Genomic DNA, 26,188 nt, shown 5'->3' with positions numbered 1-26,188 from the left:
ATGATACATGACGAAGAAGCCAGAAGAGGAAGAAAAAAAAGAAAAAAATCAGAAATGGCTCTTACTCAAGTAAAGTGATATTCACAGTGGTTTGTTTTGTGTCTTTTTCCCTTCAAAAATGCTGGACATTGGACTTGGCTAATCTTCTTTGACTCTGCAGTGTCCAGACTGATATTTTTGCCTTTTTGTCCCTGCCTTCCTTTAGTCCCTCTCACCTACACTGAGATCCCATCTCACCATGACCCAGTGACATGAGCTTGTGAAGAGGCTCCATGGGGCAGGGTCCTGGGAAGGGCTTCACATCCAGACACAGATTAGAGATGGGGTGTGGCTATGTGGTGTCAGTGCTATGGGGTGGCAGAGATTATTCAAGGGCCATGTCTGGATGCATTGTTACTTTGCTGATCAGGATTAGAGAAGCTGCACACAGAAGTCATGGGTTAATGTGCACAAATACTGGTAAAACATGGAATGGAGACCAATGAGGGGAAATCTGTTCTTTCTGATTTTATACTACATTTGAAACTGCATTAAATTTGTAGTATTCAAGTCATGTTTGACTTCTGCAATTACAAGAGATACTGAAAGTGGCCAGTGAGGTGGCTCGCACCTGTAATCCTAGCACTCTGGGATACCAAGGTGGGTGTATTGCGCTGAGCTTACAGGTTTGAGATAAGCCTGAGCAAGAGTGAGAACCTGTCTCTAAAAATAGCTGGGCATTGTGGCAGGCACTTGTAGTCCCAGCTACTCAGGAGGCTGAGGCAAGAGAATCACTTGAGCCGAAGAATTTGAGGTTGCTGTGAGCTGTGACGCCATGGCACAATGTGACAAAGGTGACAAAGTGAGACTCTGTCTCAAAAAAAAAAAAGATACTGAAAGTGACTTGTATTTATCTTTTGTAATTGTTATATATTGAGTATTACAATTTTAATACAGTTTTTTTCTTTCTTAAAATGTGTATACATTTTGGGGGGCATCTCCATTTATAGTAGACCCTCCATAGTTGACCACCTCCCTACACTGACCACCTTCTTAAGTTGACCTAATTTTCATAGACCAGATACACACCACATGTACATAGTAGGCCTAATTCCTTATAATGACCACCTTCATGTGTTGGACAGTTTATATGACAATCTCTTGGGTGGTCAACTTATAGAGATTCTACTATATTTTCAAATATGGGTATTTAATAGAGATTAGAATTCATTTCTATATTTTTATGGTCTACCATTTTAAATAGATTAATATACAGTAATATTTAAATAACAATGACAGCTGGGTATGATGTCATGAGCCTTTGGTCTCACCTACTTGGGATGCTGAGGTAGAAAGATCACTTGAGCCCACTTGAGCCCACTTGAGCCCACTTGAAGGCTATAGTCTGAGATGACTACACTTGTGAATAGCCACTGTACGCTAACCTGGGCTAGATAGCAAGACACTGACTCTAAAAATTAAAGAAAAAATAATGACAATAAATATCATCTAAAAAATAGGTCATTGACAGACACTTCCTATTATTTGAGTTGATGTGTTTATGTGTATGAGTATGTAAGTGTGTACATGGGATGTGTGCCTGTATGCATGGCATGAATACATGCTTATGATTATCAGAGGCAAGCATTATTTTACATAAATTTTACATTTTTTTAACATTTTCAGTTACATCATTTTTTGAGACAGAGTCTCACTATGTCACCCTGTGTAGAGTGCTACACTGTCAGAACTCACAGCAACCTCAAACTCCTCGGCTCAAGCAATCCTCCCGCCTCAGCCTCTTGAGTAGCTAGGACTACAGGCACCTGCCACTATGCCTGGTTGGTTTTCTGTTTTAGTAGAGACAGGGTCTCATTCTTGCTCAGGCTTGTCTCGAACTCCTGAGCTCAAGTGATCCACCCATCTCGGCCTCCCAGAGTGCTAGGATTACAGGTGTGAGCCACCACACCTGGCCTGCAATTACATCTTAAATATTTTCCATGTTCTTAAAGCTGTTCTACACTGTCATGTTAATAAGTTGATAGTAGGCTGGGCACCTTTAGCACAGTGGTTATGGCACCAGCCACATACACTGAGGGTGGCAGGTTCAAACCCAGCCTGGGCCAGCTAAACAACAATGACAACTGCAACAAAAAATAACCAGGCATTTTGGCAGGTGCCTATAGTCCCAGCTACTTGGGAGGCTGAAGCAAGAGAATCACTTGAGCCTAAGAGTTTGAGGTTGCTATGAGCTGTGACACCACAGCACTCTAACAAGGGTGACATAGTGAGACTCTGTCTCAAAAAATAATAATAATAATAAATTGATAGTAGTAAAACTAGTAATGTATAATGAGCATATATGCGTGCATTTGTATATGACTTTTTTGCAGTTCTAGATTTTTATCCTTGAACTTGCTTCAACTTTTCTTAATTAGGTAATTCTCTGTCAATTTACTTTTGATACTGATCTGTTACTTAATTATTTGATACTTTCAGTTCTGTTTTCTAATGCCCACACACCTGATATCAATGCTTACTTTGCCCTTCTTTTATCTCTGAGACCTGAGGCAAGTTTCTTAGGGTATCTGAGACACAGTTGTGTCCTCAATATGATGGGAATAGACCTTTCTCTCATGGGCTGCTGTTGTTGTAGCAGGTAGTCCATGTAAAGCATTTAGAATAATGCCTAACATATGGGAATTGGTCAGAAGCTTCTGGTTTGGCTACTTCTATCATCATTACAGGTTTTAGATTCTGATTTTTTTTTTTTTTTGAGACAGAGTCTCACTTTGTTGCCCTTGGTAGTGTGCCTTGGTAGTGAGCATCATAGCTCAAACTCTTCAGCTCAAGTGATCCTCTTGCCTCAGCCTCCTAAGTAGCTGAGAGTATAGGAGCCAGCCACAACACCTGACTATTTTTGGAGACGGGGCCTCACTCTGGCTCAGGCTGGTCTTAAACTCCTGAACTAAAGTGATCCGCCCACCTCAGCCAATTCTGATATTTTTTGAAGCGAGTATGGACACAATCATCTTGAAGACAACACTTATATTCTAGATCAGATAGATACTAAATGTCACTTGGTGTGTCAAACAGAATAGCACCTGTGTTGCTTTGTAATTTGGATTTCTTTTATTGTCCACAAAGTGAGAAATCCAGATTGGTTCAGAGAATATCATAACTTCTTATGGAAAAGTGTAATAAGATGTAAAGACATATAAGGAGCTCCAATGTACCTGAAATGTGAATCCGTCAGAATGCTCACTTCAATTGAATCAATCCATGCAATTCTTTTCTAATTTTGCCTCAAGATAAGAATTCTCCTCATTGTCCGTAGGTGAAATATGTTTTTCATTTTAGGGACACTTGACATTCAGGGATGTGGCCATAGTGTTCTCTCAGGAAGAGTGGCAGTGCCTGGACCCTGCTCAGAGGGCTTTGTACAGGGCTGTGATGTTGGAGAACTACAGGAACCTGGTCTCCCTGGGTGAGAATAACGTGGCTCTCACAGTCGGGCTCTGCCCTGTGTGTCTTTGCGTTTTCTCTTCTGCACCTTGTGGGAGCCCCTGCATGGCTTGACTAAGACTGAAGCCTTATTGACTAAGAGTGAAAAGCTCTAAATACTTTCTAGACTTTCACAATCCCCCTTCTTCACCTATTGTGCCCCCTTCATGACACGTCATTTTGTGCTACCACAGTTTACATATGCAAAACACCCTGCAAGTGCCTTTTAAAATGTCCAGTTCCCCATACCTTTGATTCATTAGTTGTTGGCAGAGAGCCACATGTTTGAATAGCACAGTTTCATACACATTCAGAAAGAGGCCATCTGTGAAATATTTTTTCTTGATCCATTAGTAATGTCCTCTCTCTGACCTAAACATAGGGCTTGAATTTTGGCAAATCATAGCACTTCTTGATTCTTTGTTTTGATAAGTAGGACTCTCTCTTTCTGACCTGAGTGTTCTCTCCATGTTGGAGGAAGGGAAAGAGCCCTGTACTGTGGAGAGTGAAGTGAAAACACTTGAAAGAAGAAATTCAAACAGTAGTGAATGGATCAAAGGTGCACACTCAGGTAAGAGCTCAGGTGGGCACAGTAAAAGTAGCATCATTAAACAATGTGTGGGAAAGTCTGCAAGTGGGGAGTTCTGTGGGTAAAGAAAAGTTTGAGTCCTGTGGTCTCTGAGTGGAAATCTCTCTTTGCCCTTACTTAACCACTGTGTTCTTACAGATGTGTAATATTTATTTATCCTTCCACCCTCCAGGGGTGCTACAACTTAAACAGAGACAAAGGCAAAGTCCTTATCACGATGGACAACACCTTATCATCTGAGTTCTGTGAACTCTTTTCCATCTGATTATGTATGACAGGGAGAGCCATTTCCAAGGTGTCTTTTCTTCCCATGTTGTCTCCTGTACTTGGTTCCATCTGGTGCTCAGTTTTCTGTCCTTAGAGGTCAGAGCTGCCAGAGACCTGACACCTTGACCTCTTTGTGTTCTACCCTATTTCCTGTACTTGGAAGACCTAATAAGGAGGTAGGAAAACATTGGCTGCTATTTGCTTGTATCTGAGGCCTGGAAACCACACAGAGCTGTCTACATCTGTCTCTGATTAGGTCTGTTGAAATAAGAAAAAGCCAAAGTGTCTTTCCTCCTCTCACACACTGCTCAATGCATAGTGCTTCAGTTCTGGTCAGCTAAAAGTGTGGGGTTTCTCCCCACCAACAATCAAATTTTGGGTAGCCATCAAAGGGTTTCCTGTACTTCACTTCTGACCCTGTCTACCTGGACTTAGAGTCAGATCCAACAAGCTAAGGGCTGAGTCCCCAAGCCTGCTCCCCACCTCAGTCATCATTGGCCACTGCTCCAGCCTGATATTTGTCTTCTTATGACTGGCTTATTTCATTTACTGCAGTGTCCTCCAAGTTCATCTGTGTTGTAGTATGTAGACTATATATGTAGTATGTAGAGTTTCTCTTTTTTAGGGCCTAAGAATGTTCCTTTTTATATGTGTGCCACATTTTGTTTATCTGTTGGTAACACCTGGGTTGCACCTATCTCTTGGCTATTTTGACTAATGACATGAACATTGATTATTAAATATCTCTTATCTTCAATTCTTTTTTTTGGCCGTCTGATGCTTTGTCTTCTTATGAAACTCCCATAATGTGTGTCATTTTGCTTGTTAGTATCTCCTAAATCTCTTAGTGTTTGTTTGTTTTCCTTCATTATTTTTTCTTTCTGCTTGTTGAAGATGGTATTTTTGTTAACATGTCCTCAAATCTGTTCATTCTTTGCTCTGCTTTATTCAGTCTGCTATTGAATCTGCTAGTGAATCTTTTTTTAATTATTGTCATTCAGCTCCATAATTACTATTTTGCAAATAATTTCGCTTATATGTGATATTCTTCTTTCAAGTATTATTTTCTTTTATTCATGGTGTTGTGCATATCTGTTATCTTTTAGCTCATTAAATATCTTAGGATTGTCACTTCAATTATTTGTCAAGTAATTCAGAGGGCTATATTTCCTTAGGTTTTATTTCATAACATTTAATTTGTTCTTTTCATTTGACCATTCTTCCAGGCCTTTTGGTGGGCACTGCAATTTTTAGTGTGGGTTTGGGCCCTGGCAAAACAGCCACCTCTCTCAGTCTTTCTGCCCTAAAATTGTGCAGAGAGAGTCCTTTTATTCCTCATCCCGTTGTAAAGGATCTAAGAGTACTCCTCTTGTGGGGATGTATGTTTCCTGGGTTTTATTATGTACTATTACTAATGTTTATATAGCTGCTTTAAAATGTTATTGTTCCCTAAGAGGCTTATCCCTGCCTGTTGTAAGAAGTTTTTGGTTTGTATAGCATTTCTCTGATCATAATCTCTCTCAAACTCACCCATAATCTTCCTGGCTCCTGCAGATCCTCCACTGCTTCTATGACCCCCTTCACCCTCTTATGTTTTCAGCTTCACCAACGTGACATACTGAGTATGCTGATATTCCTTTCAATGTCTGAGTTAGCAAGGCAAATTCTAGTCCTTCTGTCAGAGAGTAGACATGCCAAAACCATGGGTTCAAGTTCTACTAATTCTTTCTTGCTTTCACAGGGAGAAGCCATACATTGGAAAGCGATACAGAAAACAAGCCTACTAACAATGGATGTGAATTAAACATTCAGTTATATCTGCCCGAAATGCAGCTATTTCAAGCTGAGGTGAAAACTCATGAATGTAATCAAGTCAAAAAGTACATCAACCATATTTCCTCATTTTCACAACTTGGAAACATTCCTTCTGTCAAAACCCACATTTTTAATAAATATAGGATTGATTTTGTTGCTTCCCCATTACTCACGTTAGAACAGAAAGCATACATTAAGGAAAACCCTTATAGATGTAATGATTGTGGCAAAGCCTTTAGTGTATCTTCAAGCCTTACTAACCATCGAGTGATCCATAACAGAGAGAGACCTTCCAAATGTAAGGAATGTGGCAAGGTCTTCAGGCACGATTCAAACCTTGTACGACATCAGAGAATTCACACTGGAGAGAAACCTTACAAATGTAATGAATGTGGCAGAGTCTTCAGATACAATTCACATCTTGCAGAACATCAAAGAATTCATACAGGAGAGAAACTCTACAAATGAATGTGGGAAGGCCTTCAATCGAGTTTCACTCCTTGCCCAACACCAGATAATTCACACTGGAGAGAAGCCATACAAATGTAACGAATGTGGCAAGGTCTTCAATCGAGTTTCACTCCTTGCACAACATCAGAGAATCCACACTGGGGAGAAACCTTACAAATGTAATGAATGTGGCAAAGTCTTCAATCAGATTTCAAGTCTTGCTCGTCATCGAACAATTCATACTGGAGAGAAACCTTACAAATGTAAGGAATGTGAAAAGGCCTTCAGCCATAATTCAAAACTTGCAGAACATTGGAGAATTCATACTGGAGAGAAACCTTACAAATGTAATGAATGTGGCAAGGTCTTCAGTAGAGATTCACGTCTTACTCGACATCGGAGAATTCATACTGGAGAGAAACCTTATAAATGTAATGAATGTGGTAAGGTTTTCAATCAAATTTCACACCTTGCCAGACATCAGAGAATTCACACTGGGGAGAAACCGTACAAATGTAATGAATGTGGAAAGGGCTTCAGTCATAATTCAAATCTTACAGAACATTGGAAAATTCATACTGGACAAAAGCCTTATAAATCTAATGATTGTGGTAAAGTCATCAGTCAACTTTCACACTTTGCTCAACATTGGACAGTTCATACTGGATAGACACCTTAGAAATGTAATGAATATGCCAGAGCATTCAGTGTGTGTTCATATCTTCCCATCAGATTATCCACAATCCATATAAACCTTAACTAGTATAATGAATATGCCAAGTGTCTTCATCAAGAAATTATCCCTAATAGTTTATCAAAGTTTATACTGGGGAGAAACCTTACAACTGTATCAGCATGGCAAACTAGAGAAAATTTACAACTGTAATCATTGTGGCAAGATCTTCAGGAAAATCATGTCCCTTACAGTTTATCAGGGAATTCATACTGGAGGGAAATTTTACAAAATGTGATGAATGTGGCAAGGTCTTTAGTTGCCATTCACATCTTGCATGATGTTGCGGCAGTCATATTGGACAGAAAGAACCCTTACAAACAACTGTGACCATTAGTCACAATTTCCACCTTGCACATCATCTGAGATTCATTCATGACAGAGCCTTTAAAATTTTAGTGAGTATGGCAGACTCTTCATCATGAGTAGTAGGATTAATCAACATCACAGAATGCATACTAAGGAGAAATCCAGTACATGTATCAAATGCTGTATTCAGGCCTCAGTACATTGAACATCGAGTGTACAATATCTTCAATAAAACCATGAAATGGAATGTCCTACATCTTCACTGAAACCATACAAATGGAATATGGTGATAGTGTAGGACATCAGAAAATTTACACAGGAAATAACTCGGTCTTTTGTTCTCCAATATTAATCTATGATACTAGTTGGTGGAGATAATTACAAGTCAAAATAAGTTGGATCTCATCACATGATATATAGCATGGGTAAGAAGACATGGGGAAATGGTCAGTTATGACTACAAGTATAATGACTGTAAGTATTGACCTAAATTTTTTTCAACCTGAAATTTGAAATCTCTCCATATGCTTTCCATAATGATGTGTCATTCTGGTGTCTCAGAAACAATGAGTTGACAAGCTGACCTGATTAGTGAGAATCATTTCTAGCCAGTTTTCTGAAAGAATAAGGACACTTTTGTTTTTTGTTCTATGTTTTTATTTTATTTTTTACTTTTTTGAGACAGAGTCTCACTCTGTTACCTAGGCTACAGTGCTGTGACATCAGCCTAGCTCACAACAACCTCAAATTCATGGGCTCAAGCTATCCTCCTGCCTCAGCCTCCTGAGTAGCTGGGACTACAGGCACCCACCATAATGCCCAGCTGGTTTTTCTATTTTTAGTAGACATGAGTAGACAAGTCTCACTCGTGCTCAGGCTGGCCAGGATTACAGGTATCAACTAATGTGCCTGACCATAGTTCTCACGTTTTTAACTGAAAAATACATATTTTTTATAATTGAATCACATTTTTTCTACCAATAATATTCCACTCAGGTGGATACTTCATAACAGTAATAATATACCTTTATCTAAAACGTTTATGTGTGGGTGTGTGGGAAATCAAACAACATATACTTTTTGGTACATATGCTTAGGCCAGTATGATTTGGGATAGTCATTATTGGCACTTGGGTTATTCTCTACATTCTACATTCTTGTGTGTGTACAGTGAAAATCCCTTAGCAGTGCAACTGCAGACTCTTACATCCTCAAACATCCTTTGCTATTGATAAACATGCACTATATTGTTATATTTATATATGCCCCCTTCTTGTGTGCTACATAAGACCCATAGCATGTACCTCCATTTTCATGAAACAAAAATAGTAATATGGAAAATATTACAAAATTTTAAAAAGTGATGAATAAGAATAAGAATACCATCTTTTTTGTCCTTGGAGTGGCTAGTGGTGTAACTTGAAAATAATGTTCACAAACTTCCACGTATGAATGAGCATGCAGAATGGAAATTTGTTTTGGTAGATAAAGTAGGAACTTTTTATATTTACCATTATCACATTTTTGTACATTCGATTTTTTTAAAGTTCAGATTAATATAAGGGTACATAAGATTGGGTTACATTGTTGGATAGTGTCTCAGCTTACCATACTCTGATCCTCTCCTACTCTCTCCTCCCTATTTCAGTTTAATTGTGTTTTTCTTTTGTGAGAGCCTATAGTTCATCTATTAGTTGATACATTCATCTTTTAACCACTTCACTGGAACTTGGTTAAAATGCACCTAACATTCAGTTTGGATATTGAGAGTGATTAACACTGTACAGTGAAGTGTTATGAGAATTTTTATTACATAATGAGGCTTTCTAGGGAAAGTAATTTGTCCAAAACTGGCTTTATTGAACTGGACATATAAGGCTGACTTTCAGTATTGTGTTTGCTAAAGGCTGTGGTTAAGATGGGGATATCCTCATGTGGTATAAACTTCCAGTTGGTGCCAAAGGCGGGAATACTCAGGCTTCACTGTCAGCTTGACCAGGTAGGCAGAATAAAATCAGGGAGTGCAGAGGTATAAAAGATGTTAATAGTCAACCATCACACAATATAGGCCGACTCTTTAGTACATGCTGTATCTTTAGTTTTCAAACTCTCAACTTAGGTAGGAAAGGCCCTGATTTTCTCATGGTAATAGCATACCACATTCCTGTCTGGGGTACAGACATAGGTCTCATTGCACAATATGACTTAGTGAAAAATGTTTGTGAAAGACTGCTTAAATTGCCTAACAAGGTTTTGTACTACTTTAATGAAAATTATTATGTCGAAGTTTATTATACTATAATGAATATGATTAATGAATTTTACTAGAAGAGCATTCTTACAAAAGGGATAGAAATGTTATTTTGAGGAATGTATTCCATGGTTCATTTTCAACTGGAATGAAATTTTTCTGTGTGTTTTTGTGTATAGTTCTATTACAGTTAGAGGTCCTTCTCAGAACAGAAGGGAGCCCCCTTATGGGGCAGTGAGAAGGATTTTAAATGTTCAAGACCTTGGTATGCAACCAGCATTGTCTTAAGGTCAGGTTATAAAGGTTAATCATAAACTGCTGTCACAGAAAGGTAAGCAGAAACAGTTTGTGAGACATCCAGCTTAGTAATTCACCTTCTGGGTGTGGACAGTTCTGGGCCAGAACTTGCTGATGACTTCCCTGTTCAGAAAGGTTAAGGTCTGGTAATGACCAAAATCACTGCACAGAGGTTATCTCAACCTTTCCTTTTCTGCCTTCTCCCTTGATTACTTGGACATTTGCAGACTTTGAGGTTGAAGTATTCTTCCTATTGCAGCATTTTTTTTTGAATAAAATCTCACCTAACCTATCTAAATGCATTTTTTAACACTAGCAAATATTTTCATTGTTCAATCCATGTTAGAATACACACCTTATCTTTTTGGTGGCACAGGCTATGATACATAATAGGTGACAGTACTTCCTGATTAAAACAATTTTTTTTAATCTTTAGTAATTTATCTTTCCGAGTCAGCTCATACTACCCACTGAACATAGCCAATAAATCAAGAGTCAATATGTTGGGTCCAAAAAAAACACCTTTAATTCAGAAAGCCAGCAAACTGGCATGGCAGACTGATGTCCTAAAGAACAATCTTAGGTTAGTATGAACATCAGGCTCCTTTTAATGTTAAGGGAAGTGGGAAGAGGAAAACAGTGAGAAGAGAAACTTCTCTGAAGAAGACAGGTGCACAGCCTACAGACATATGAAAAAATGCTCATCATCCTTAATCATCAGAGAAATACAAATCAAAACTACTTTGAGATATCATCTAACTTCAGTAAGATTAGCCCACATCACAAAATCCCAAAACCAGAGATGTTGGTGTGGATGTGGTATAAAGGGAACACTTCTACACTGCTGGTAGGAATGCAAACTAATACGTTCCTTTTGGAAAGATGTTTGGATAACACTTAGGGATCTAAAAATAGACCTGCCATTCAATCCTACAATTCCTCTACTAGGTATATATCCAGAAGACCAAAAATCACATTATAACAAAGATATATGTACCAGAATGCTTATTGCAGCCCAATTCATAATTGCTAATCATGGAAGAAACCCAAGGGCCCATCAATCCATGAATGGATTAATAAATTGTGGTATATGTACACCATGGAATATTATGCAGCCTTAAAAAAAGATGGAGACTTTACCTCTTTCATGTTTACATGGATGGAGCTGGAACATATTCTTCTTACAAAGTATCTCAAGAATGGAAGAAAAAGTATCCAATGTACTCAGCCTTACTATGAAACCAATTATAGCTTTCATATGAAAACCATAACCCAATTATAGCCCAAAAAGAAGGGGAGAGGAAAGGGAGGGAAGGGGGGAGGATGGGTGGAGAGAGGGTAATTGGTGGGACCATACCTACAGTGCATCTTACAAGGGTACATGTGAAATTTACTAAGTGTAGAATATAAATGTCTTAACATAACTAAGAAAATGCCATGAAGGCTATGTTAACCAGTTTGATTAAAATATTTCAATATAAAACCAGTACATTGTACCCAGTGATTGCATGAATGTACACAGCTATGATTTAATAAATAAATAAAATAAAAGATTTTTAAAATTCCTGGTAGAAATAAGGGTATTTAATAAGTTAATAATCAAGTTTTACCTTCTTTAGGATTTTTTTTTTTGAGACAGATTCTCACTTTCTTGCCCCTAGTAAAGTGCAGTGTCATCAAAGCTCACAGCAACCTCAAACCCTTGGGCTCAAGTGATCCTCTTGCCTCAACCTCCCAAGTAGCTGGGACTACAGGCGCCCAAGACAATTCCCAAGTATTTTTTAGAGATGGGGGTCTAACTCTTGCTCAGGCTTGTCTGGAACTCATAAGCTCAGGCAATCCACCTGCTTGGCCTCCCAGAATGCTGGGATTACAGGCATCAGCCACCGCACCTGGCCTTTCTTTAGGATTCTTTTGACGGAGAATAACCTGCCTTCCATATGCCCTTGGAACTATTGCAAAATTATTCTGTAGGGGAGAATAAATGCAAATATCTTTGTTATCTGCACATGCCAGAACATTCAGAAAGGGAAAAACAAAGCCCTAAAATACTTTATAATTTTAAAATAGTGTGTTTTCAGAATGCACATGAAGTCTATTTGAAATTACAGTATATTTAGAAATTAATGACATAACAATATTATGATCCCAAAGTTTATCTCAAAAGCATATTAGGTTAACTTATCTCCAGTGGAATAAAACAAATGTGACAAATGTAAAGAAGATAATATGTTCTTCTAAAGGTTGTTGCTTCTTTAAGTTAATCTAACTTACTACCCTCATTTAGCTCGCCATGCCTAGCACCCCAGGTTGATTCGGGAATAGAAGTAGAACGAATTTCCATTTTGTTCTGTTGGGTGTCAGCATGAAATTGCACATCCTGCCAACGCAGAGATTTGCATTTCACATTCCAGTTTGCATCCCCTTCACAATTACCGGGGTTTATATTTAAATTGCTAAAATTAATTTGAATAGCCGGAACTGTCTTGGACGCAATCGCCATCCCATGTGCTTTCCGCCAGAAACGTCCCATTCCACTGAGATGCTCTGAGAGCCAGCCGGAGGAGGGTCAGGGGCCTGCCCCTATCTCTGGCTCCGCCCGCCCTGCCCGATTCCGCCCTAACTCGCTGGCCCCGCCCCGGCTCGCGCCGTGGTGCGTGCGCAGTTTTCTGGGACCCGGAAGCCGGTATCGCGGAGTGATCTGAGTGTTGCGTGCGTGAGTCTTTTTACCTGTTTTAGGATTAATCCTGGGCTTCGCCGTCTTCGCCCGCTTCCATACTAGGGATCTGATGTTGGGGTTTGTACAGAGGATAGACATTAAATCCTCACACTGTTCCCTTCACCTCCAGTAAATCGGACGTCGCCGTGAGGGTCCGGGATTGCGACTCCTCGGGCAAAATCTCACTTGGGCTGGTTCTCTCCCTCTACCTCGGTCTTTCTGCTTTCGAGCCATGTAGACACCTCCATTTCCCCGTTTTCCTTCACTCCCCTCTCCGCCTGCCCCGCGTAAAGTCCTCCCCGGTGGGGTAGATTTGAGCCCTGCCGGCCCCCAAGCCCTGGGGGTCTCGGCCCCTGGACCGAGCGCCACAGCCCCTTCCAGGGGACGCCGCGGGCTCCTCCTGGTCCTGCGGTTGTGCGGACACTAGCCCTGCCTACATACACCCCCGCGCTCGCCACCTTGGAGCGGGCCCCACCGCTCTCTTCATGGTCACTGTTACCTCTGATCCCGCCCTGGGGAAGATGACCTTGGGCCTGCCTTGAGACACCCAGTGTCCGTTCTTCCTAAATGACGCCTACTAGAAAATGGTGCTCTTCTTGGAGTTGGGCATCTTACTTCATTCCCCTCCCTTGGAATGTGTGGGTACAGGGAACCGCGAAGAAATAGCAACTGAGAGGAAATAGAACTGAGGGAGTGAAAAAAAGAATGAGACCCCTAAACAGATGGCAAAATAAAGGGTGGGGAGGGATTTGCAGAGACACAGTGCGAGTGAAAGAAGACGACGGCATGGGGTGAAAAGTAATTGGAGAAGTTTTGAGAAAAGCTTTGTGTCCCAAGAGATGAAGGACTTCGAGAGTGGCAGGAAAGGGGGAGGCACCTCAGACAGTGGGGGAGAGGGATGGATGATTTGGAACCAGGGTAGACAGAGCTGAGTGGTTCAAGGACAAGAGGAGGCATCTGAGGATTAGAGCAGAGAGGGAACCACAAAAGGGAGGAAACCTAGAGACCTCCCCTCCCCTCCCCTCCCCATCTGAGCACTATTCCACTGATATTTTCTTTTTCGGAGTTACCTCTGATCTTATTTGTAAGTCCAGTATTTAATTTACTGTCCTCATCTTTCTTTTCCTGTCAGCAGCGTGTTGCACAGTTGAGCTCTCTTATCTTGCCTTGAGGACATCCCAGTCATCTTCAGAAATCCTTTCCATTTAATGTTGTTGTCACCTGCCTGATCATTTAGAGCTTTCCTCTGTTGGTGCCTCCTGAATCCCCTGTTGTCTGAATGTAAAGTGACCCCTAGTTTGATCCTTGAACCTCTTCTCATCCTGTCCTTACCCACTGCTTTATCATCTCATGTCATGGTTTGAACGCCACCTATATCTCTCCATTTCCCCTGCAGACCTCCCCCTCTGAATTCTAGAATCATCTCCAGTTGCCTCTATGACTTCTCTGCTGGGCCATCTGACAGGTATCTCCACGTTCATATGTCCAAAAGTAACTTTCTGAACTCACCCAAACATGTTCCCCTTTTATTCTGACATCTCAAAAGAAGAGTACCGTGCACTTCCTGGGGCTTTATTAGCATGTATTTTAAGTATCTGAGATAAGTACATTATTCCTAAGTGTTGTAATTTTTTTGTTGTTGTTGCCCTGGCTAGAGCGCTCTGGCATCATAGCTCACAGCAACCTCAAATTCTTGGGCTGGATCAATCCTCCTGCCCAAAGAGTGGGGCTATAGGTGCCCACCACAATACCCAGCTACTTTTTAGAGACGAGGTCTCACTCTTGCTCAGGCTGGTCTCTAACTCTTGAGTTCAGGCAATCTACCGGCCTTGGCCTCCCACAGTGCTAGAATTACAGACATGAGCACCATTCCAGGCTTAAATTTATAATATAAATAAATACAGCCAGGCATGGTAGGTATAGGTAGCATGCCTATAATCCTAGCACTCTGAGAGGTGGACATGGGTGGATGACGAGCTCACAAGTTCGAGACCAGCCTGAACAAGAGTAAGACCCTGTCTCTACTAAAAATGAAAAACTGAAGCAAGAGGATCACTTGAACCCAAGAGTTTGAGGTTGCTATGAGCTATAGAATGCCATGGCACTCTACCAAGGGCAACAAAGTAAGACTCTGTCTCTAAATAAATAAAAATATATATATATTTACTTAAAATAGGTGAGGAAATACATTGTGTCCAAAGTTCTAGGTCAGTGGTTCTCAACCTTCCTAAGGCCTCCTAATGCGACCCTTTAGTACAGTTCCTCGTGTTGTGGTGACCCCCAGCCATAAAATTATTTTTGTTGCTACTTCATAACTGTAATTTTACTACTGTTATGAATTGTAATATAAATATCTGATATGCAGGATATATTTTCATTGTTACAAAGGGGTCACAACCCAAAGGTTGAGAACCACTGTTTTAGGTGAAGGAAAGGAATATGTGCAAGCCGGGCCCTCACTGCTCTGTCCTGAGGGCCTGTCTGGCCTCCTCTCCTGCTTATGTCATCCTCACTCTGCTCCAGCCACATAGGCCTCTTTTCTTTTCCTGGGAACATGGGATCTCCTGCCTCAGGGCCTTCACATGAACTGTCCCTCTGTCTCAACCTCTCTAGCCCCTCAGCTGCAGATGACACCTCAGGCTGTGTGCTTCTGACATCACCTTCTCAGTAGAGGCTTCTCTGACTTCCCCTAACTTGGCATTCTAACCATACCCTCTCTCCCACTTCTGGTCTTTATTTCCTACTCTGCATCTTGCTTTTTCTTCCTTTGTGACCCCCTGTCTGGACAATGGTGGTAATAATATCCTATGGGAAGAGCAGAGCCAGAAGGAGGGAGGGGCCATGCTCTGCCTCAGTAGAGGGGAACTCAGGCTGCCCTGCAGCCCGGCTCCCTCACTTCTGCAGTGTGTGGGCTTCATTGGGAGGGGGGCAGGGTCTGATAAAGGGGTCATTGCTAATCAAACTAAATCAGCAGTTGGTCATCCTATATATTGTCCCTGTATCCTGCCTTCCAGTACTGTGGGTCACAGAAGACTGTGCACAGAGTGAGGTCTTGTGTGTGGCTTGTAAGCGTTAAACCTCATATTTTTGACAATCAGGATTAACATCTGAGGATTCATCATACATAAAAAAGAAGGCAAGAAGAGGAAAAAACAGGAGTCAGGAATGGCTTTTACTCAGGTGAGGTGGTGTTTTGGGTGAATCATTCTGAGTCTCCTCCCTTCTGAGGTACTGGGCACTGGATGTGCCGATCTCAGACTCTGAGGTGTCAGAGTCATCATGTCTCAGACTCTGACATATTTCCTGGCACTTACTTCCCTAGGTCCTTGTCATCTCTACTTAGATTCCATTCCACGGTGACCCAGTGGCATGACCTTGCTAACAGGCTGCATTAGACATTGTCCTGGGAAGGGGAAGGGCTTCACACCCAGATGTACATCTGGGACAGGTTGTGGCCCCCTGGGGTCAGCTGTTGGGAGAAGTGACTGTTTAGGGGCCATGTCCAGATGCACTGCCAGGTTTCTGTAGACTGGGATTCATGAAGGTATGTGTAGAAGTCAGGTGTTAATGTGCAAAATTACCTGGTAGATTCTGGAAAGGAAACCAATAAGGGAAACGTTATTTTTAGGCTGGTATTGTTTTGCATTCACTGCTAAACTCTAATGTGTCAGTATGTCTCTGACTCCAAGCTCTTAATGACTTGGAATGGAATGGAAAGTTGAAACACCAGTGACAGAGGATGCTTTCTTCTGTCATTAACTTTAAAATAAGAAATTAATACCTAAGTGCAGGAGATTCTTAAAATCATTCTCAGCACTCATCCCATGGGCACTGGGGTATTTCTGTAGACTTTTGTGCTGTAGGTATTTTAGATTAAAATTGGTTAGTATTTTCCTCAGAAATCAGAGCAGAACTTCTTTGTCATTACAGAAGATGGACCCATACTCTCTTCCCACCTGCTATTATTAAACGTTATGTTCTGTTAACTTCACGTGATTTATGTATTTGTTTTCTGGTAAACATGCAGGCAGAGATGCTCTTAAGTTCCGAGACACAAAGCATCTCCTATCCTCTGCAAATGGGGACCCACTATTGTCAGTTCTCTTGCAAGCATCAGTGCAAGTATTATACAGATGTATTTCTGTAATGTCGTGAGATTTTGGAGAAAGTTCTTCAGTGAATGGTTTGTTGAGATATTTTATCCTGCATGTGTTTTTTTTTTTTCTTTTTTTGAGACAGTCTCATTCTGTGACACTTACTAGAGTGCTGTGGTGTCATAGCTCACAGCAGCCTCAAACTCCTGAGTTCAAGCATTCCTCCTGCCTCAGGCTCCTGAGTAGCTGACTATAGGACCCCACTACAATGTCCAGCTAGTTTTTTCTATTTTTAGTAGAGATGGGGTCTCATTCTTTCTCAGGCTGGTATCTCCAACTTGAGCTCACGGGGTCCTCCGCCTGCCTTAGCCTCTCAGAGTGCTGGGATTACAGGTGTGAGCCACTGCACCCGGCCTATCCTGCATGTTTTGAAAATTTACATGTTTTCATGTTAGGAAACAGGATAGCTTGTCAATTTACATCCTCCTTTGTTTGTTCTCTTAAGACAAGGGCATCTCCTTTTTTCCTGGTTTTAAAGAAAGAGTGCCTGTGTGTGAGCACATGGATGTCTGAGAACTTGTGTTGCTTCTTCTAGCTGGGGTTATTTCCTGTTTTCTTGGATCTGGGGAGATTTCTCTGCAAATCCCAGCTGGAAATGTACCCTCCCACACCAACACCATGTGATAGTGCCCACTCACTTAAGTAGAAGGTGGTACACATACTATGTTCTTTTTGTATTTGGATTATGTGGAGACAATGGTAACTCTTTATGTTTACATTTTTTTTTTAGAGACAGAGTCTCACTTTGTCACCCTCGGTAGAGTGTTGTGGTGTCACAGCTCACAGCAACCTCCAGCTCTTGGACTTAGGCAATTCTCTTGCCTCAGCCTTCCGAGTAGCTGGGACCACAGGCGCCTGCCACAACACCCAGCTATTTTTGTGCACTTTGGCCGGGGCCAGGTTTGAACCCACCACCCTCGGTATATGAGGCCAGCACCCTACTCACTGAGCCATAGGCGCCGCCCCTATATTTACATTTTTTAATTCCTTGGGAATCTGAGTAGGTTTCCTTAATTTGTAGACATGTATATATAAAGTGTTTTTAATACTATACTCAATTTTCATGTATTTTAAGAGCTATTTTGGGGCAGCACCTATGGCTCAAAGGAGTAAGGTGCCGGCCCCATATGCCAAATGTGGTGGGTTCAAACGCAGCCCTGGCCAAAAACTACAAAAAAAAAAAAGAACTGTTTTTTTATTCTGTAGTTTATTTATACATTGGAGTTACATTTTTTTCATGTTACTTTTTTTAGTATAAAACAGAAGTCTATGTCTCTTTTTCTCCATTTGTTTCTTCTTTTTTTGACAGGCCTTGTTTAGTGCATGATTATAAAATACTGTGTTTCACTGAGATCTAATTTTATTGTTTATATCTGGAAGGCCAATGAGGGCAGATCTCCTGAGCTCACAAGTACGAGACCAGCCTAAGCTAGAGTGAGACCCTACCTCTAAAAATAGCCGGGCGTTATGGTGGTCACATGTAGTCCCAGCTACTTGGGAGGCTGAGGCAAGAGAATCGCTTAAGCCCCAGAGTTTGAGGTTGCTGTGAGCTATGATGCCATGGTATCTACCGGGGCAACAAAGTAAGACTTGTCCCATACATACATAACATACATAAAATTTTGTTTATATGTGTATTTAATTTGGATTTTTTCTTTTTTTTTTTTTTGAGACAGAATCTCACTGTGTCGCCTTTGGTAGAGTGCTGTGGTGTCACAGCTTACAGCAACCTCCAGTCTTGGGCCTAAGCAGTTCTCTTGCCTCAGCCTCCCAAGTAGCTGGGACTACAGGCGCTGCCACAACGTGCCGCTATTTATTTATTTGGTTGTAGTTGTCTTTGTTGTTTGGCAGGCCCAGGCTAGGTTCGAACCTGCCAGCTCTGGTGTATGTGGCTGGCACCCTAGACCCTACCCTTAGCTACAGGTGCTGAGCCTAGATTTTTTTTTTTTTTTTTGAGACAGAGTCTCTGTTGCCCTTGGTACAGTGTCGTGGCATCACAGCAGCCTCAAACTCTTAGGCACAAGTGATGCTCTTGCCTCAGCCTTCCAAGTAGCTAAGTCTATAGGAACCTACCACAACACCAAGCTAGTTTTTCTATTTTTAATAAGGACAGGATCTCACTCTTGCCCAGACTGTTTTTGAACTACTGAGCTCAGGGGATCCTCCCACCTCGGCCTCCCAGAGTGCTGGGATTATAGGCATGAGCCACCTCACCTGCCCCAATTTGGATTTTTATGTGTAACTTTTAGGTATTGTATTTGACTCATTTTAAAGTTTCAGGTAATATATGTCATAATTATTTGGTTTGGTAATCTCATCTGTGTTCTGTTTCTCTCTTTTTTTCCTTGCAAGCTAACAAGATAGCTTGTCCTTTTCCTTTACTAGATGTTTTGGTTTTCCTTCTACTGAAGGCAGATTTTATTGAAATTAGACTATTTCTTTTATGTTTAATGGCTGTTAATGTCTGTATTTATAAAAGTCCTGATGTCACCTCATCTGAGTATGTCAATTTTTGATCATGTATTTCAGTAGAGTTTTTGTGTTTGTTTTAGTAGTGTTAGGTATATTTACATATTGTGCACAGATTTTTGAACTTTTCATCTTGTAAAGTTGAAGCTGTATGCCACTAAGAATGAATTTTTCCTTTTAGACCAGGTCTAGTAGGGACCAACTCTCTCACCTCCTGTTTATCTGAGGAAGACCTAGTTTCTCCATGTCTTTTGAAGGAATGTTTTCCTAGGTATAATATTTTTAGTTTCCGGTTGTCTTCCTTTCACACTTTAAATAAATCATTGCACATCCTTCTGGGCCACAAGGAATATCTTGGGCATAGGGGCTCCTGTGTAGACTTAGCTTTTTTCTTGCTATTGTAAGATTTTTTCTTTCTCTCTGAACTTTGACTGTTTTTTTTTATGATGTTGGTTGTTGTAGTTCTCTGAGGTTCATCCTATCCAGGTATCTTTAAGCTATTCAATTTGTATGTCCATGTGTCTTCTGAAATTTGGGGCGTTTTGAGCCATTGTTTCGTCAAACAGGGGTTCAGTCCCTTTTTCTTTGTCACCTTCTTCTGGGACTTTAACAATGTGTAAGATGTTGCCCTTCGTGGTATCCCATTAGTCTCTTAGGCTTTCTTCATTTTTTTTTTTTTCTTCTGCTGCTTTTCTTCTTACAAATTCTTTGCCTGGTTAAGTCTGCTTTTGAACCCATGTATTGAGTTTTTCAGTTCAATAATTATATTTTATACTCGAGAATATCTTCTTAATCCTTCTTCATAGCTTCTATCTCTTTGTTAACTTTTTCATTTTATTCATGCATTGTTTTCAAGATTTCAAGCTGTCATTGTGTGCTGTCTTATTACTCATTGAACATCATTATGACTCTTATTTTGAATTCTTGGTCTGGTTATTTATAAATTTCTATTTCTTTAATGTCAGTTTGTAGTGATGTTTTTCTCTTTGTATCATCTGTATTTTCTTTTCTATTTGTGTGTCTTGTTATCTTTTGTTAGTACTTTGGTAGTTCAAAATAAAACCATTCTCCCCATTTTTGGTATCTGGATTTATTCAGGAAAGACGTTATTCAAACAACCTGGCTCAAAATTCTTGGCAGTTCTCAAGCCTTTTCTATGACTATGTGCTGTGTAGGCTTATGATCTGCTAACTGAAGTTAATTTAAGTGTGTGCATACGTGATATATGTTCATAAATATATGGATGGCAAGCCCATGGCTTTTATCAAGGAGACATCATTTGAAATAAGTTTTATATTTTGCAATAGTCAAAATCATGTTAAGTATTTTCCGTAGGCTTAAATTTGTTCTAAACTGTCATGTTAATGAAGTAGTAGTAATAAAAACAGTAACACTGTGTACATGCCTGTGTGTGTATACAGTGAGCTTTTATAATGTTTCATGTTCTTACTCTTGAAGTTTTCACATTTTTTCTATTAACTAGACCTCTGCCAATTTACTTGAAGCTGTATCTATTATTTAAATCATTGTTTCTTTACGTTCAGACCTGAATCCTAATCCCCTGGAGTCAAGCACCTGCTCTGCTATTTTTAGTTCTTTGATTTCCTGCCAGTTTCTTGGAACATCTGTGAAGGGGATTGGCTTCTAGGAAAAACCTTTCTATCATGTGTTAACATTTTACAATCTAGTACTTGTAAAGCATTTAGAATAGTGTTTTGCACATGGGAAATGTTTAAGAATGTTAGCCATGACTATTGTTAATCATCACAGTTGTCAGATGTGACTTGGCTTTCACTAAACCACTTGGATTTTGTCATCTCTGAAGACATTGCTTATACTCCAGTGCATGTAGATACTGAAGAGCACTTCCTGTGTTGAAAATAGAATCTAGCACTTCTACAGATAGAACCCTGTGTTTATTTTTTTTATTTCCATAAAACTGAGAAATTCATATTTCTTAGAATAGCATCTCTAAGAAGATGCTAATGGAATGCCAATCTCTAATGGAAAAGTATAATCAGATGCATTTAGAGAGGGAAAACCTGCTCAAAAATACCTGGATTTGCCAGAACACTCACTTCAGTCTAGTTAATACTTAATTTCTCTCCTCTCCTCATTTTGTGTGAAGATAAACTCTGTTCATAATGCCTTAGTGAAATATATTTTTCATTTCAGGAACACTTGACATTCAGGGATGTGGCCATAGAGTTCTCTCAGGAGGAGTGGAAGTTCCTGGACCCTGCTCAGAGGGCTTTGTACAGGGAAGTGATGTTGGAGAACTACAGGAACCTGGTCTCCCTGGGTGAGGATAACTTTCCTCTAGAAATAGGGGTCTGCCCTTGTGTGTCTTTGCATTTGATCTTGTGTGCCTCTTGGGAACCCCTGCATTATATAACTGAGACTGAAGCCTTGTCGACTCAGAGATGGAAGCTCTGTAATGCAGCCTCTGGCCTTTCAGCATCCCTCTTCTTTAGGTGTTCTGCAGCATTCATGATACAGCAGTGATGGTTGCAGACATGAAATATGCATAGACACCGACTGCAGACTTACCAAACACCCAGTTCTGTATTTTCTGAGCCTATGCTTTTGACTCTAATTCTGGGGACAGATATCTTCATTTTATAGCATTCTTTAAACTTTCAGAATGAGGCAATCAGTGGATGAGTTTGTGAGATAAAATTCTAGATTCAGTTGTTATGTCCTCTATTCTCACATGGACATAGGTGGGGATTCTGGAAGAATTTAGAGTGTATTGTTCCTTGCATTTTATGAGGAGGATATTCTTTTCCTGGCCTGAATTTTAGCTCTATGTTAGAAACAGGGGAAAAGCCTAGTGTGTGGAGAGAAAAGTGAAAATAGGAAGGAAACAGAAGCTATAAGAAAGTATCAGAGGTTTCTTGGAACATCTGTGAATTCACAGATGAGAATCTCTCGGCACGATGGAGGAGTATATGGGAAAATAAAAGTTATCATTTCCTTCTTCCTGCCATATTTTTGTTTAGTTTGGGTTTTTTCCTAATTCATTGAGGTATAAATGAGATTATTAATTTGAAACATTTGTTCTATTTTTATGTAATCATATGTAGTTATAAATTTCCTTATTAGGAGTGCTTTTACTGCATTCCATGAGTTTTGGTGTGTTGTGTGTTCTTTTCTTTCAACTCAGATATTTTCTAATATCCCTTGCAATTTCATCTTCTCATAGGTTGATAGAAGAGTGTTGTTTCATTTCCACGTATCTTCGGAATTTTGTTTTATTTCTCTTAATCTCTAATTCCACTGTGATAGGGAAAGGTAGTTTGTATGATTTGGGTCTTGTGAAATTTTTAAAAACTTATATCATGGGCGACGCCTATGGCTCAGTGGGTAGGGTGCAGGCTCCATGTACTGAGGGTGGCAGGTTCGAACCCGGCCCCTGCCAAACTGCAGCAAAAAAATAGCCAGGCATTGTGGCGGGCACCTGTAGTCCCAGCTACTTGGGAGGCTGAGGGAAGAGAATCCCCAAAGCCCAAGAGCTGGAGGTTGCTGTGAGCTGTGATGCCATAGTACTCTACCGAGGGAGACAAAGTGAGACTCTGTCTCTAAAAAAATAAAATAAAATCTTATAACATGGGGTCTATTCTGCAATTGTTCCTTGTTCACTTCAGAACAATGTCCATTCTGCTGTTTAGGTGGTTTGTTGTCTATAAGTCTGTTAAGTACAGTTAGTCTCCAGTGATCTTTATATCATCTGTTTCCTTATTTATCTTCCAGGGTATGTTTGGTTTGTTTTTGTTTTCGTTTAAGAGAACCAAGGTTTGCTCTGTTTCCCAGCAGGCTGGAGTACAATAGTATAGTCATAGTTTACTGCAGCCTGGGGCTCATAGATTCAAGTGATCTTTCTATCTCTGCCTCCTGAGTAGGTACGACTGCAAGCATGCACAATCATGCTGGGCTAATTGTAAAATTTATTTGTAGAGATGGGGTCATGCTATATTGCCCAGGTTGGTCTCAAACTCTGACCTCAAATGCTCCTCCTGCCTCAGCCTCCCAAAGTGCTGGAATTACAGGTGTGAGTCACCATGCTCAGCCTCCTGCTTTTATTATTTTCCACTGTCCTTTTTTGTTATAACTTTGACTTAAAGTTTATTCTGTCCCATACTGCCATAGCCATCTCTCCTTTCTTTTGATTATTGTGTACATGGAATATCTTTTTCTATTTTTTCTTGTATGTGTTCCTACAGCAAAAATGAGTCTGTTATGGATTGTTAGATTCTGTTTTCTTCTCCATCCATCTAATCTATGTCTTCTGATTACAGAGTTATACCATTTACATTAAAAGTACTGATAATGGAAGGCCTAACTGATGCTATTTTGTTACATATTATTTTTCTCTTGTACAATTTTTATCTTCATTTCTTTCTTGGTTCTTTTGTTCATATTTCCCTGATTTTTGTTTCTGATGAATAGACTTTGATGTCCATATTATTTCCTTTTTGTATATCATACAGATAGAATCTTGTGGTTATTATTGTCAGCACATAAAATATCTTAAACTTACAACTCTCCATTTTAAACTGATAAAAATTTAACTTCAGTCAACAGACAACTGGGACTTCTTTTTGGCTCCCCCTTATGTTATTGATGACAGAAATTCTATATGTGTTTTATTTATACTAGCACATAGTTAGTGTTTATATGGGGGGGGTTGCTTCTGTTTTGCAGAGAAATATATTAAAGGATATTAATGAAGATATAAAAATGCAGGTTTCTAGATTTCTCTACTTAACATTTATTGGAGAATTTTATATATTTTAAAAGTCACTTTCAGCATCTTTTAGTGTGGTCTTTTTTTGCATCTTTTAGACTTAACATCAAGTACCCCATTAAGGATTTCTTGTAGGGCAGTTCTGCAGTGCTAGTGATCCTCTTCAGCTCTTTATCTGGAAATGTTTAGTTTAGATCTCTCCTTTTGTGAAATACTTAATTATCAATATTTTGTGCTTTTTTCCCCCATTTTATATTTACATTATAAAATAGCGTGTTTTGAAATAAGGATGGTTTGGGTACCCATGGTCTTTGGTTAGGGTGCAGGCCACATGTTCCAGGGCCGGTGGTTTCAAACCTGGCCCCAGCCTGCTAAACAAAACAAAACAAAAATAGCTGGTTGTTGTGGCTGGTGCCTGTAGTCCCAACTGCTAGGGAGCCTGAGGCAAGAGAATCACTTGGGTCCAAGAGTTTGAGGTTGCTGTGAGCTATGATGCCATGGTACTCTACCCAGGGTGACAAAGTGAGACTCTGTCTCAATTTTAAAAAAGGTGGGAGGGGAGAAAGAAATAAGGATGGCTTATGGAATGGTGAAATTGAAGTGGCTGTCAATGCATCATCTCATATATTTATGGGGTTTTTTATAGTTGGAACATTTAAGATAGACTCTGTTAAGTGACTTTCTAGTGTTTTTTGGTTTTGTTTTGGTTTTTTTTTGAGACAGAGTCTCAAGCTGTTGCACTGGGTAGAGTGCTGTGGTGTCACAGCTCATAGCAACCTCAAACTCTTGGGCTTCAGCAATTCTCTTGTCTCAGCTCCCAAGTAGCTGGGACTACAGGTGCACACTACAATGCCCAGCTGTTTTTTTGTTGCAGTTGTCATTGTTGTTTAGCTGGCCTGGGCAGGGTCCCAACCCACCAGCCTGGGTGTATGTAGCTGGCTTCAGGCAGTGCCCTTTTTTTTTTTTTTTTTTTTTTGAGACAGTCTCACTCTGTCGCCCTGGGTAGAGTGTCCTGGTGCCAAAGCTCACTGCAACCTCAAACTCTTGGGCTCAAGTAGTCCTCTTACCTGAGCCTCCTAAGTCGCTGAGACTATAGGCACCTGCCACAATGCCCCACTAGTTTAGTTTTCCTGTTTTTAGTAGAGACAGGTTCTCTCTCTTGCTTAGGCTGGTCTCTGAACTGAGTTCAAACAATTCATCTTCCTTGGCCTCCCAGAGTGCTGGTATTACAAGTGTGAGCCACCAGGCTCAGCTTAACTAGTTTTTATTGTTGTTACTATGACAAGTTATTTTTCTGTTGTTGCTATCAAGATTCTCCCTTGTTCTCTGAGTTTTAATAATTCATTTAAATGAACGTGTCTGTATGATGGTGTCTTTGGGTTCATTCTAGATGGAGTTGATGAATTTCTTGACTTTGTATGTCCATTTTTTCCAACAAGTCTGGAACATTTTTACCATTATACCTCCAAATAACCATTTAGAACTTCTCTGTTCTCCTCTTGGGACTGTTGTGGTGTATATATTGTTCTGCTTCTTAGGAAACGAAAAGTCAATAAGGCTCCATTTGGTTGTCTTTGTTATTTTTTTCATTTTTCTCCTTGGACTCTATAATTTTCAATAACTTGTATCAAGTTTGCTCATTCTTTTTTCTGCCTTATTTACTCTGCTCTTAAACTATTCTAGTAAAAATGTCAATTATTTATTCAGAATTTCAGTCTGGTTCTCTTTTATAGTTTGTTTCTTTATTGATATTCACATTTTGTGATTACTTTTTCTTCCCTGATCCTGTTTATTTGTCTATATTTGGTTCCTGTTAGTTCCTTGAACATCTTTAAGACAGCTTTTCTTCTAAGTAATTTGGAGAACTTTGTTTCTTTAGGATCAATTTCTGGCCTTTTTTTTTTT

At 40.1% G+C, this 26,188-nt stretch overlaps 1 protein-coding gene across 1 annotated transcript; it reads left to right on the top strand.

Annotated features, from left to right (window-relative positions):
* On the top strand, window positions 1–21,842 carry LOC105888168 (zinc finger protein 480-like). Its single transcript, XM_023507963.1, has 5 exons — window positions 1–69; window positions 3,340–3,466; window positions 7,770–7,816; window positions 16,060–16,093; window positions 21,712–21,842. The coding sequence occupies exons 1-5, from the start codon at window positions 1–3 to the stop codon at window positions 21,840–21,842; spliced, it is 408 nt and encodes a 135-aa protein (XP_023363731.1).
* Window positions 21,843–26,188: the final 4,346 nt, after the last annotated feature.

This window comes from Otolemur garnettii, unplaced genomic scaffold, assembly GCF_000181295.1.
Source record: "Otolemur garnettii isolate 467f Iridium unplaced genomic scaffold, OtoGar3 scaffold00212, whole genome shotgun sequence".
Lineage (NCBI taxonomy): Eukaryota > Metazoa > Chordata > Mammalia > Primates > Galagidae > Otolemur > Otolemur garnettii.
The sequence above is the reverse complement of the archived record's forward strand: the minus strand, read 5'-3'. Positions and strand labels throughout refer to the sequence as shown.